Genomic DNA, 14,863 nt, shown 5'->3' on the forward strand with positions numbered 1-14,863 from the left:
TCTAAATGTGGTTATAAGCAGCATATATTTATTGCTCCAAAACAAATGATCAAGGACAAAAAGAGAAACAATTAATTTAAAAATATAAACAATCTTTGCTAGTAATGTTCAAGTGAATTGTAGCAACTTCAAAGTGAAAATCGGGAAAATATATTTTCATCAATAAAGCACACAAATGTATGCTTAACTGTGAATATATTTTCACTTCTTTCTCTTCAGCAAGATTCTTAGATATGCACAAAATACCTCTATTGAATATGAACATACTTAAACATGAGCTTGAGACCATGGACACAAACATTAGTAAAGTTTGGAGAATAATATATCTCTTTCTAATACAGATAAAAGAGACTCAGGACTTCAGCAAATCTTTAACACAGTTGGCTCAGAAACTACTCATTCTCATTCTTTTTGACTCTAGATTCTTCATTCTATAATTCAAATTGATAATGGATAATTGGCCAAAATCATCACTTTCAAAGAGAAAGAGGAAAGTCCAGCAGAACTCTGTGATATACATAGTCATCTTCTTGCCAAATCATCAGTTTTGTGACCAGGAGGAGGAAGTACACTGGGAAAGAAAGACGTGGGGAAAGCAGTGGAGAGGAGGAGTTTATTTGTGCTCCTGAATCAGATGACTCTGCTGACTATATGTATAATTCACTGTACTCCTCTAGTCCATCTAAGCTGGGGTGTTCATCACATTGAAAGGGAAAACTGTCAGGAAGATCTGGCTTTTGCTTAGCAGGTATTGGAGCAAAGGTATTGAGTTACTCCTTGTTGAAGAACTTTAATAGTAAGTGTGCTCTCCCTGAAAAAGATGGGATGGGAGAAGAGGGAGAAAATAAAACCCTCCTCCTTTCTTTTGACTACATAACAGTCAAAGTGAACCACTTCCTCTGCCAGAAACTGAGCCACCAGGAGGAAAAAGGAAACTCCTTAGCATGGGAGGAGGAATACATGACTTGCAGTGATTTTTCTTTTTTTTTTTTACCCAAATACATGAATATTCTGAGAATTTACTTGGCTCTTCAGTAGAATGCAGATAGGCTGATTCTTAAAATACTGCCTGAATACCAGAGTATTACAAAGGTAACGTAACGCTGCCTGCAATTGAGACTGTCAACTCATACACATTTTATAAATATGACCTCAAAGCTCAATGTTTTTGGGAAAGAACATGAAGAGGTGCCTCCAACAGAGCCAGCACCATGGCAGATCCCTTCCTGAATGGTGTGTGGGGTGGCTGAAAGCAGTGATGGCCTTACAAAGGTCACAACTCAAGTAAGAGACACTGCTCACCCCCACTTCTCTGGAAAAGTAGCAGAATGACAGCTACTTATGGTGAGTGTTTACTGCATGTCAACCTCACTGCTCACCAAATGCTATGAAATGCTCACTGGCTGGTTTAGGATGCTATGCATACTGTTTCATATATAGCATGAAACTAAATACAAGAACATGTGCTAGAGGGATGAGCCCATTGCTGAATTTCACTATGCTTGAAGTGTTTTGACAATAGAGTCTAACAAACATATTGCTGCACCAAACCCTTCATATAGGAAAGATCAACCACTATAATCCTCCAGCAGAATCTGTATTAATTACAAATTCAGTATTCAAAATACATGAAATTTCATCAATACAATTTATTTTTATTGGATGTGGCTGCTAGAAAGCAGACTACAAGAGCACATCCAAGATTAACAACTCTTAACTCCCAAAGGTATTCTTTAAGAAAAAAGTGACCTTTGAAAACCTGGGGATAACAGAAAGGAATTTGAGTTCCAGAAGGCCAATTAGTTTGTATTCAAAGCTGAAATGACTTGCATAAGCACATCAGGAGAGACCTAGCATTACTATAGCAAACACAAAAGGTACCAAAGCCAAGGATTAAGAGGAACTCTGTCACATTTTAGGGGAATTAACAGCAGAACAACAATCATAATACTCCCTTTTTACAAGGAGTCACATGAAAAAGACAATAATGGGTTCAAGTTACTTTTCTGATTAGAAAGTAGAGGAAATTTTTCACACTGAAGACTATGAGCCATTGGACTAATCTCCCCCAGAGGAAATGGTGGATTCCCCAACACTGCACATTTTAAAAATTCATCTGGACAGGTCACTGGGCCATTCCAGACCATGCTTTTGCCAAGGAAAGTTGGATGAGATGATCCTTGAGATCCCTTTTAATATGGTATTCTATGATTGTGTTAACTCTTGCAGAAATAGATCTAATGCTATTTAGAAGTCTGTCACAGAAGTTGAAAAGACAACACTTGTCTTGAAATGATATTGTCAATGTATGTGTTTTAAATATGTGTTTCTTGAAGTCTTTCACATTCATGCTTTCCTAATATAACTTTAGCTCAAAGAAGGTTCTTGAGCCTTTCTCTAACATATATTAATGTGTCCTCACACAGAAATCAGAACTGTAACTATGGTAATGTTTCCACAGAGCTCTCAAATAGTGCGGAAAAATCAGAAAGATTTTCTTTTTCTTCAAGCGGACAAGGAAAGGGATGCACTTCTACTTTTGGTACTTTTTAACATTTTACTATTTTCCTGTAACATGGATATTTAATCTGATGACAATATTTACAACCAATGACTTCCAGACCCATATAAAATGAGTTAATCAAACCCATGCAAAAAATATAATGGGCTGCCTCATTTTACAAAACCACAATCTAAAATCAGTCATCCAAAAGGCTTCCCACTGCTTGTTAATTCAAAAGAGTAATTAGGTTGTTTAGAGTATGAAACATCATTCCTGCTATAACAGACCTTTGCCAAGTTAGATTTTCTAAGTTACCCGGTTTTGCTACATTTTAATGCTCTAGAAAGCGCAACTCACTAACAGTCCATGCTGGGCTCACTCCCAAGGAACAACAATTTCCAACTAAGAGAGGATAAACACCATGCAATCCAAATACAGCTGCACAGAACACTAGCAAGGCCATGCAGAGCTGACATACAGTCAGAAAGTTATTGAAGAATACACACGTGGAGTCATACAAAGAAGTCATCCAGGTTGGTGTAGTAAAGTTAGGTATTTGTGGAAGATTAAGAGGCAAACTTGGAACTTTTGGAAGAGCTACATTAGGAAGACTGTTGGTGATGCTCCTGTGAAGAAATAAACAATGTAGGAATACAATAAAAAATAGAATATTTAAAGGACAACAGGGGAGAACCCCTTATTAGACAGAAAGCTATAGGCAGGTGCTTTGCTCAGATTTTGCCAAAAGCACTTACTTGACAGGTTGCCATGACTCTTGTTCAAGACCTCTGTGAATGGACTGGGCAATTGATGATTCCATGAGATCAATGTAGCGGACGACCATGGGAACAAAAATTTCTTGCAAGTGCTTATGAAACTTTCCATTGCATAAAAGTGCTTTAAAAGACAAACAAGAGACAAAAATGTCAGACCTTCTGTTATAGGAAGAAGTGTATCTCATAATGTTTTAGTACAGAAAGGCATTATAAGAATAAGATCTAACTTGTGTAGGAAATACAGGTCAGAAAAGATAAATGAAGTGCTCCAGAAGGACAGTGTAGTACATTCAAACTGTCAGTGTAATGAAAACTAAGAACATTTTGAAGTTTTTTTACTGAACCAGAACCTTTCTGCATCTTCTCAAAATTAATAATATGCTCTGCTGAATCTAAATATTAGCTATTTTGTTCATTATTTCTACACCAAGACAGGACAAAAATACCCAAACAAAGAAAATAAAGTATTTGAATGGCATTCATAAGCAGTAGAATATTACCTACTTCACAGATGGGACTTACTACTTGAAAAACTGCATACACCTGCAAACTGAACATGCTAAAAATCTGAAAATTAGTTTGCCATCACAGTTTGCTTGTCCCTGTATTCCCTTAAGTGTTCTCCCAGCAAATGCTAACTCTTAGCACACGAATGTCCTGTCCCACCAAGGGAATATATATTTCATGTTTTGAATTTGTCTGTGTTCACCCTTTAATATACCACTGTTATTAGTACCTATAAGAATATTCCCATGTGCATATGGAAATCACAGAAGCTCAGCCACAGAGAGAAATTTTCATGACCTTGGAAACCTTCCTTTTCTCTCATCCTTGCTCTGTTGTTTTAAATTCTTTTGTAGACTCTCCTCCCACATATTCTGGCACACAGGCTTCTTGTATGATTGCAGGGGCACCAAAGTCTGGATCACAGGGCTCACCATGGACAGCATCCTTTAAAATTACAATCCCTTTTGTTCTACTACCAATGCCACTCCATATCTAACATGTCAAAATAATGTCTACAACTTCCAGAAACTACTTTGCCTTCCATTCCTGAATGATGTCCAGCCCAAACTGAACCCTACTGCTGTCCCCTACTGCTGCTTGTATTGCATGGAAATTCCCTTGTTGCTGAATGTTTGGACACTACATGGGTTTTTTTCTTGAATACAATGATCTGAAAGCAAAAACCTATTTTCTTGGAAAATCCTTGTAGAGTAATAGGAAATAGAATATCAATCACCTTTATCTGAGGAAACAATATTACATGATCAGCTTTCTCTTTGTTCTGTGTAACTTTCTTGCTAAGAATTTTGAAACTTTCAGCTACTTTCCAACCACTTTAGACACCAGGGTGGAGACACCAGATATATGAAGTTTTATAAAAACAGGCAGCTAGGCAGCAGGCAGAGATTATTATGGTTTCCACTGAGAAAAAGGCAGAGGATCATCTCTTTATTAAACACTTGAGAATCCACCCTTGAGAGTACCTGTGAGTCCATTACAAACAGGATCCATTAATCACACTGCTCCTCAAAATAACTGTTAACTAGTTAGTTCTGGCTTATTATTTATATATCAGAAATTTGAAACAGTGCTATTTTTCTCTATTCATAATTGTTTTATATATCTTAAAACTACATCACCTTTTACAGCAACAAAAACGACTGAGGAGGATTTGGGTATTAATACAAAGGTTGCCCAGTAAACAGCTGATGAGCTGCTTGTTTCTTGCCTTTGAGAAACAAAAGGCTGCTGGTATCCATTTGCATATTAGGCTGAGTTTTCAAGGCAACTTTGAGCTGAAAAATAACAACAAGAATACAACTGTGCCAATTAAATCAATCTTGATGCTTTACAGCAAACCAGTGAAGAACTGTAATTAATCAGGCAATCACAGTTACTTGAAGGGATAAGCTTGTAGTTTAGTGTTTTCTGAGCACACTGCAGAAATGCTCTGCTACTAGCACTGCTCTGGGAATTACAGTAATGAAGCCTCACGGGCAGGAGGGTGACTTGTTATTTCAAAGCTAGTGTGAAATTTTAAGAAGTCACAAGCAATAAAAGTGATCAACTTATAAAGCTGAATCATTTCCCTAACATAATCACACCAGTCTTTACAGGGAAGTGAAATTTTCCAAAATTATGCCAAGAGTCATTGTCACTTCTCCTCCACAGAATTGCCTTTGTAGGGGTGTACACACTCACAAAAGAGAACTGCCTTGGTTCAACAACTCCACGAGCATTCTGTTTTCCCAGGGTTCAGGACATGGCAGCTCTGATTTACCCATCTGGACATCTGCATCAAGGATTAAAGCAGGACAGGGAAAGTACTCAGAGCACAGGGATAAGTGATATAGCTGAGTATCATCATCAGACTCATGGCACTCTACCCTATGATTAAAATTGATCTTGCCAAAAGGTACCACCTGTGCATCAAAGCAGATGGGAAACAAGAGATCCTTGAGGAAATGCCACACTTCAGATCCCTCAACTACCACTTATCTTGGAAGCTATGTAGCTTAATTCTCCATTGTCTTTTCAATATAGACACCCCACACCCTCTTCATATGAGCCATCTCATATTCACACAAACAACAATAAAATGAAACCCAATGCCAGAGCGAGGTAATGCATAGACAATATTAAAGGAAAACACATTGCAGGAACAGAACCAGAACCCCAAAGTAGATATTCTTGAAATATTGAAGTTGAAGTAGAAAGTTAATCAATTTTTTCCATGTTAGGAAATATATTAGCTGAAATATATTAAAATATGACAGAAGATATCAGAGATGAATCTAAAGTCTAGTTATTCAGCACTGGAATGAGGCTTCATCTCTAACAGTAGGATATGAATCCACTGTGCCTGTGTACCACAGAAGTGGTGAGGCTTCTATTGCTTTTACTAATAGAGGCACATCTCAGGAGTTATCCTGGAGTCAGCATGTCATGCTGTCCTCAAGAGCTTCAGCAGAATCAAAGGCAGGGAAGAATGATCCAGATTAACATGAGCCTCTTTCCCCTTGACTAAACTAGCACTCTGTTAGAGAGTCAGTAACCATCCTGCACTTCATAGGATTCTACAGAAAAGATAACTTGAATTTTCTGGTAAATTTTTAAATCCATAATAAGAAAGAGTAAATTTCAAGAAGCAAATAACCTTGAGGGTCCAGATTATATTTGTAGCAATTGAAACTAACCAATGACATGAGAAAAGAAAGTTTATATTCCCATTCATTTGCTGTTTATATCTGTCTCCACAGAGAATTTCTTAATCAGGTAGTTAAATTGCAGTAAAAATTGCAAGTGTCCCAATTTATATGGAAATTACCTTGTATTTTTACACATAAGAAATATTTAAAAAGTGAATTTTAGAGGTTAACTTTGTGAAAACAAGGTTAAAACTTAATTAATCTTTACTAGATAGAGTGACATAAACAGGTTATTGCACAATTTACTTTTGTTTAGAAGTCCCATTAGGAAAACTGATTATTGGGTATTCTGGAAGGGAATAATGAAGCTTGACTTAACTCTCAGTATCAGTTACTCTTACCTGAAGGCAGGTTATTTCAAAGCAGCTCCTAATAGGACTGAGTCCCTGATCTGAGGAAAGATATCCTCTACAATGAATGAGAAGTGTAATGTTTGAGGTGTTGGGGTGGGTATACAGTTTGCTCTGTATTCACCTTAAATCCCAGTTGTTTTCTAACTCTACTCTGTATTTTAAGATAGGGTACAAAGTTATACAAAAATTCTAGGCCAAAAGTGGTACACAGTTGTAACAAAGCAGGAAGGTGATTAATTTGCCTTTGGTGGTGTTTGCCACTCCAATACTAGCAGTGAAAGTGGAAAAAAATGTATCAGAGAATTCCTCTCTGAAGTCAATAACCATAATTATGGCAATGGCTTTCAAAAGGCTAACACTCAACATGCTGTTTTTCCTAAATCAGCTTCATCAGACTCTCTGCTGGTTAGAGCAGACTGTGGCACAGTTAGAGCAGGTGCACAGACATTCCACTGAGCAATACTTGAAAGGAGAATGAAGATTAGGAGTTACCTTTCTAATAGTCCTAGTTTTGACTGGTTTGTACCAGGGTAGCAATGCAATAGTGCTGAGCAACAGCACAGGACAAAGTGTCAGTAAGTGACACTTGGAGAGAAAACCTGGCAAGGAAATGATCAGAATACTAAACATAGTTAGAAAACCTCTAAACCAAGTAAAATAGACACTTAATCTAACTAGGCATATGTCAGTAAAAGATATCTCTCACATCATGTTAAATGAAGATGAATTAATACATGCCTGTCTTCTGGTCACTAAAAACCAGATTAACCTGAATAATTAAACAACTACAGAAAGTAAATTGCCTTCTAAAGCAGGTCCCTTCACAGCATAATTTATAGGCTCTGTGGACAAAAAGTAACACATTCATTACAGAAAATAAAGCACAATCCCAGGACAACTATGTTCTTCTTCCCTTCAGGAATATTTAATTCTTTAAAAAACAATTTTGCTGTCATAGAGAGATGTTGAGTACTGCTATCACTATAAAATCTACAAAGCTTTACAGAGTCAGGCACAATTGTGAGTGGTCAGTAGCAACTCTGGAGATCATTAAAATGTATACAATAATTTTTTCAAATATTTACAGTTTGAAATATTACAATAAATTTATCTTCAATTTATTATTCATCTCTACAGTGAATGTAATTTTTTAAATCACTTTCTGTAGTTGGGTCTCATGAGTAAAGCTGAAAAATTTTACAAGATGGGAAGATCATTCTCCTCCCTCCATTTTTTAAAGTTCTTCAGTTAGACCAAACTGGAATGCAATCACTGATGTACTCTTCCTTGTGAAATAAGGCCAGAAAAAAAAAAAAAGAGTCTTAAGGTGACACAAAATGGAGTCCTTCATGAAAGAAATGGAAGCTTCAGTCAGGACTTCCCCATCCTCCCCTCTCTTCATAAAAAAATTATATACCATATTGGAAAATGCATTTTTTTCTCATTGTTAAGTGAATATTGACTTTGAAGTATTCACCTTGAATATTGTACAATGCTTTTTAGACTGTGTAAAATAGCATATTCACTATTATTTGAATACACATGAATATGATTCTCCATTATCTCAGAGTTTTTTTTATTATACTTAATGACATAGTTATAAAAATAGTTTTACATGCAAGTTTCCTTTAATGGTGTATATGTAAGATTGTTTCTTTATTGTTAGGAGTTCTCTCATGTCAGGTTTATGTGAAAACTGATTCATGCACCAAAGATTTAGAGCTCATTTAATGCTCTTGAGATAGAATAACATGCAGGTGTCAGTCCTCCAAATTTCAGTGAAGATTAACCTAATATGCAATATGGTGACCTAACTGTTCTTCATTTGAAAGAAGTCTGAAAAGTAATCTCTGATATAGCCAGAGAGTGAGAATAACCCAGTGGGATTTCCACCTCTTCATTTCCTAATGAGTTTTTTGATAATGAGAGGTGACTTTGCCAGTCACTGTGGGCTCTATTATGGCTAATTTACTCCACTTCACTCTCCTTGTTAATTATTAACACTAGCCTTTTTATCCTCATGAGAGCACATTCCAGTTTTTCCCTTTTTAGATTTTTTTTCTAAATATATCTTTATGAAGGGGATAGTTTTCAGGAGAAGATTTTCACTTAGGGTAAAGTCAGAATTATTTATTTTACTTTGGAAGACTGTAAAATTGATTATATAAGCATAGGAAGCTCTTGCTAATGCTTTTAATGCAGTTACAAGGTGAAAAGACTGTTAATTAAAGAATAAGCACTGAGGTATGTTCCACTTGGGAATCACTCCTTGGTAGAACAGCCACTTGCCACTTGCTAACATGTCCACTGATTAATAGGTGACTAATTTCCATGGTTGCTTTCCAGTAGTTCTGGAAAAAGTGTGTTATTTTCCAGATGGCTTTCACCTGCCAGAAACTGTCATTTAATATATCTATTACCACTAGGGAATTACTGAAATTGGTATACAGGTGTGATATTTCATACAACAGTTGTTTCACGTCCTTCAGTTAAAGTTTTAAAATATTTGTAATAGTTGCTTTAACATGAAAGTTTTCATGCAATGTCTTTCTTAAGCCTATTCTAGTAATTTAGTATTATTATCTGTTTAATCTTTTAAGGAAAGAAGAATCAGCAGCCTATTAGTGATCTCTTGCATGTGAGGACAACACTTGTTTGTTTCTAACACTTTTCTCAGGTTGGAACCAAAGCTCAAAGGAACACAAATGACACAACAATAAAGTTAAAACTGGTATCACAAATCCTTCTTGTAAGATACCTACACAGTTTTCAGAAACCAAGAATTGTTTTAAGTGCATGTAACATCACAACTAGAAATGAGCTTCCTAAATTGAAAATGTGTGATGGTAGGCAAATAGGCTGAATATCCCATCTGAATATAGGTTTAAGATTTTTAATCTGGATTTTGGATGACTGGACACCACTCAAAGTAGTGCACAATCCAGGAGTCCAGCTCTTCTGAGATCTGCACTAAGATTGAACACCTCCCTAATGCTTTTCAGCAACCTTCTCAATTGCCATCATGGCAATTTTAATAAGTTTCTGAAGTTGCAGTTGGCCCAACAAAGGATCCAAACAGAACCTCTGTTGTGTGTATTTTATTCCATTCATGCTACCACTACTATACCCTTCTAGACATAACTAGTGTGAAGGTAGTTTAGAAGGCCTAGAAGGAAATATAAACCACAATTTTATTTAAGCAATGTAGATTAAATGCAAACTATAAATACCTCTTACATTACCTGATACATAATTATTTCAAAACTGAGTAATTTGTGAATGCCAAGAGGTAATGCACTGCCAGAGTAAGGACTGAAATGGTGCAAGGATAGAGAGAAACTGCTCAGCTTGAAGGAAATGGAACACCAGGATATGTATCATAAAAACAGACATTGTCACTTTTATTTTGAGCATTATCCTATTTAGAAACACATTTCTAAGGTGTGGGTACATTGAAAAATCTTACAAACAGTATGTAAAAATAATTAAGGTCTTACTGTCATTTCTGAGGGCATTATTCAGCAGCTGGAAAAGTGGGAAGCTGTCCCAGGAGTCCTGTGGCTGTGCCTCAAGTGCTGAATCCATATCCACAGAATACAGAGACAAAAACTTCTCTGCATGCTCAGCCAACAACTCTGGCCACCAAGCAAATGCCTGCAAACATGACAAAATAGAATTACTAAACATAGTCAAAGCAAAGAGATGTGCTCTGTCTCTGGCAGAATACATCTGAGTATGTCACATCACATCCTGTCTCATTGGGGAAGGAAGAATGGGTCAAGTGAAAAATGTGAAAATATTTTATAAAACTTTGCATCAAAAAATGTAAGAAATCAAACAGATTATTGTGGGAAAGGTGACATGATCAGAATAAAAATATAACACAAAAAAATAGAAAAAGGAATAATGAATGCCTGCAACCTTTTTCCAGAGAGGAAAGAAAAGCATGAAGGCCTCACCCTTGAAAAAATGGCCATATATGTTTCTTCTGATTTCATTAAGTTCTAAAGCAGATGAATTTATTTTTATGATAAATCTTTATAAATACACTTTGCATTCATTTGGTAATAAAAAAGGATGGTTTATTGTGAAATTTTATTCCTTGAAGCCTGAGGGTTTTTTTTAACAGCTAGAGAGTGATTTTAATTCCTATTTTTGCCTTAAAGATGTCAGCTTCTTCTGAGGAAGACATCCAGTTCTCCTTGTGCAAATGCTATAGATCTTTAGAAGTTCACTAATGTCTGTATTCATTTTTGGTAACTTAACATGTCTCTGGCAAAAATTTATATTCTTAATCAATCCTTAAAGAGGAGAAGAAATCTGTGAAAAATATTATAAGCAAGTAAAGCCAGCTCTTCATCAAAGACATAAGTATTGTACCTTTTTACTGTCACTTAAATTTAGGCTTTTAAATGTCAGTATTGGAGCTGAGCATTGGGTTGGGGGAGCTCTGTGATCCTGGAGTTAAAGATGAAAATGAAGGGAGTTTATGAAATGGGATGAACATCAAATCCTGCTGAGAGTGTTTTGCTCAGAGTTTATAAGAACATCTGACAGTGAGAAATGCCTACACAGGCAACACAGGAAGATGTCATTGCTTTCAAACTTATGCCACTCATTTTGAATATATAATTTTGAATATTTTTGAGTTGCCAGCATGGAACATATGTAGCTTGATCTACACAAGAGCTGAGTCCCCCCTAGCTTCAAATAAATTCACAGAAATCTTCATTTCATTTATGAAACACAGGCCCTGGGTGGTGAAGAATTATGTAGTCAGCACTGAAAGACAACAAATAAAAGACAACTTTTGTAAAGTGGTCTACAAATGTGTTTTTGCATCATGGACTTTCTGATGACTGCCTGTAGTTTTTTCTGAGATGGGGAAAATGGAGAAATGATGAATTGGCAAAAGCTTTTAAAGAAATGCTGAGCATCCCCTGCTATTACTGAAAAGTACTTTGTGTATACCACTGGCAGGATTGAAGGATAACCACTGGCCCCACAGTGAGGAGGAGAGATGAGGCTCCAAAAACATTGTCAAGAGTTTGAAATGGAGTCTTTTTCATCAAACTGGAAGGAATTTCTTATTAATGAACCCTGTTTAAGTAGGAGTTCATTAAAGGAAAAGACTCCTCATTCTAGAAAATAACTACATGAAAATAAAAGATGTCTATAGGCAACAGCAGGGGACACTTCTAAGCAAGCAAAACACTTTTCAGAAAATATTGCCAAAATTTCAAAACAAAGCAAATCAAAACTAGAAAATGAGCACATCTTCTCTCCATGTTCTTCCTCATTTTAAACAAGACTTTGAACCCAGACAGAAATTCTTCTGACTCTCTCAAGAGCTATGCATCATTACTTGAGCAGCAAGAAAGAAGAATAGGAGAAAAAAGTTAGAGCTAAATGTAACAGCACAGTTGTTATGGATAAAAATAGGCTAAAAGCAATTAGCAATTGGTGATGCACATTCTAGGAGAACAGACACACTGACCAGATTGAAGGAAGAATGGAGTTCTTAGATTCTGGAAGATACATAAATGTGGCTATGCAACATCAGAAATCAGGAAAACAGTTTATGCTGCATGTTCAATGCACAGTTCCATGCTATGAGCAGAGCAAAACAATGCTTAGTTCATCAGGAATCACATACCTCTCTTCCCTTTGGGAATCCCCGAAATTTGTAAATGTTATGAATTAAAAAAAAGAGAAAAAATCTAGTATTAAAAAATGTGATATATTATCTTACAGATTACTGATCCTTTTTGTCAGCTGTAGTATCAAACACTGAGCATTTGCATAACATTATGATGTGAATTCACCATACTTAATATTCAGTTTTGAGTAGGGAAAGTATAATTTGGCAAACATTTTCTCAGATATATTTTAATGTTGAAATTCTGTATGCTCTATAAATTTCAGTGTAATGGAATATGTATTACATGAATCAAAGAAGGGGAAAATAATGCTTTTACTAGCATTATTTTTATTCTTTTCAAGGTGCCTTAGATTAGATTGCTAACTTTTGCTGATCTGAAGGCACATGAAATATATATTTACCTTTCTGAAAAACATCACATCTCTGACTGCAAATAAGTAGTATAGAAAGCAATCTTTGAACAGAGATGCTAAATCATATATATATGATTTTGATCTGGGTTTTGTTTCTGTATTCTTTATCACAGAAATCCAATTTTCTTACAGCCATGCAGGTCCTCAAAAGACAAAGACCACAATATATACATTTTATTAAGTAATCATTACACAGTAACACAGTGGCAACAGTAGTGTAGAACAGGACCTCCAGGGAATTAATTTAAAATCATCAAAAAAGCTGTTTCTTCAGTATAAGATAAAACATCTATAACAAGTTCACACATGACAGATGTAAGCTAAAAACCAGATTCCATAGTGTGATATAAAACCAGATGTTTTGAATGATCATATTTTATAACTATATATACTAAATAATGTTTATCCCTTTGCATATTTTTGAGAACATTTTAGAAACAGTTTCCTGAACCTTATATACCTTATAATAAACTGTATTTATTAATTAAATTTCAATAATATATACAAGTGAATCTGGCCAAGTAAAGTTTTGCAATTACTTGACATAAGAGGTGCTAGAATTCTAGCTATTATGGTTTCTGCATCATGAAGCAAAAGATGTGAAGGTAAGAAACATAAAATTGTTTTATTTCATTTCTTCTACCTTACAATGCCAATTTTAAAAGCACAAGTTTAAAAGCACACTTTCCTAATCAACAGAAGAGCAATGGGAATGAGATCATTATAACTATCATTATTTTTCTATCTATAATCTAATATCCATAACCTCCAGCACAGAGATGCTTTCTCTTTTTTATGCTCTTTATTTTTTGTTTCTAAACCTACTGTTCATTCAAGTGAATTGAAGTAGAGATTTATTTCACTTCACTTTTCATAAGCTTCAAGTCTCTTATTCCTCAGTAAATGTGAACTGCCTTAAACATATGTCAGAAAGTAAAACTAAAATGTTTCTTGACAGACTTGCTTCGCATCAGGGGAGAGAAAATCTAGGAACAAATCATTCTGTGCAGCAAATGCAATTACAGCCTCACCTCTGAATGATGCTCTTCATTTTGCTGCAAAACTTCAATACAGAGTTCTGCAAGGTGAAGAACCTCTTCCAGTTTTCTGGCAGGTGTTGCTTGATTCATGGTCTCTATATGAATTTAAAAAGTAAACCAAAATTGCTTTAGGGACAAAAATGACTTACAGTAAGAGAAAATGATGTCAGAAACTAATGGGAATGGTGCAAAATGACAAATTTCGGATGTAAAAGAAATTTCAAATTTTAAGGATAATCATTTAATACAAATAAATAGAGCTGAATATCCAGATCACTAAAAAGAAAATTCATAAGAGCACCAGTGGCCACTGTTAACATTATCTGATTTAATATGTGAGAAATAACAGGTGCATCAGTGTATTAGATGCTTAACTTTTGCAACAAGGAAATTATTTTTCTCTTCAAGGCCACATATACAATGACAGCAGATAGTGGAGACCTTTTTTGTTATTGTCAGTACAATGTCTTCTTGCCAGATGACTCATTACTGTCATCAGCAAATTCATGCTTTCTGCAGCAGTCAAAAATTCCAAATGTTTCACCAAAAGAAGACATTCCATTTTAGGCATATTTAAAAACAAGAAAAATGGAAACCACAGTAATTCATACAACTAATTTATAATGAGTGATTATTCAAATAACTAATTTTCTACCTGCAGTTCATCAGCAAAGGCGAATCTGCATTCTTTTCAGTATCATAGTGAAAAGTAGCATTATGAAATAAGGAGATTATAACAGAATTAACACAAGCCTACTAAAAATTCTACCTAAAAGAAGCACAAATTCAGATGTTACAAATGACATGAAGCTCACTCATTCTGCCTAAAAGAATTCAAAAAGAAAGGAAACAACAAAGGTAAACCAAATGTAACTAAAATACTTACAGGAAATTAAACAAC

General features: G+C 35.3%; 1 protein-coding gene across 6 annotated transcripts in view; it reads right to left on the reverse strand.

Moving 5' to 3' along the window:
- The window catches only part of CADPS2 (calcium dependent secretion activator 2), a 274,255-nt gene that overhangs the window by 44,822 nt on the left and 214,570 nt on the right, over positions 1-14,863 (reverse strand). For 4 of the 6 annotated variants that reach the window (XM_056481832.1, XM_056481831.1, XM_056481830.1 and 1 more), the window contains 3 exons: positions 13,954-14,057; positions 10,345-10,501; positions 3,259-3,400 (listed from right to left, as the gene is read on the reverse strand). In XM_056481832.1, the coding sequence (XP_056337807.1) occupies positions 3,259-3,400; positions 10,345-10,501; positions 13,954-14,057 (403 nt within the window). Of the gene's footprint in view, positions 1-3,009; positions 3,130-3,258; positions 3,401-10,344; positions 10,502-13,953; positions 14,058-14,863 lie in introns of all 6 variants that reach the window. The other 2 variants (XM_056481828.1, XM_056481827.1) reach the window with 1 other exon arrangement.

Source organism: Oenanthe melanoleuca, chromosome 1A, assembly GCF_029582105.1.
Source record: "Oenanthe melanoleuca isolate GR-GAL-2019-014 chromosome 1A, OMel1.0, whole genome shotgun sequence".
Classification (NCBI taxonomy): Eukaryota; Metazoa; Chordata; class Aves; order Passeriformes; family Muscicapidae; genus Oenanthe; species Oenanthe melanoleuca.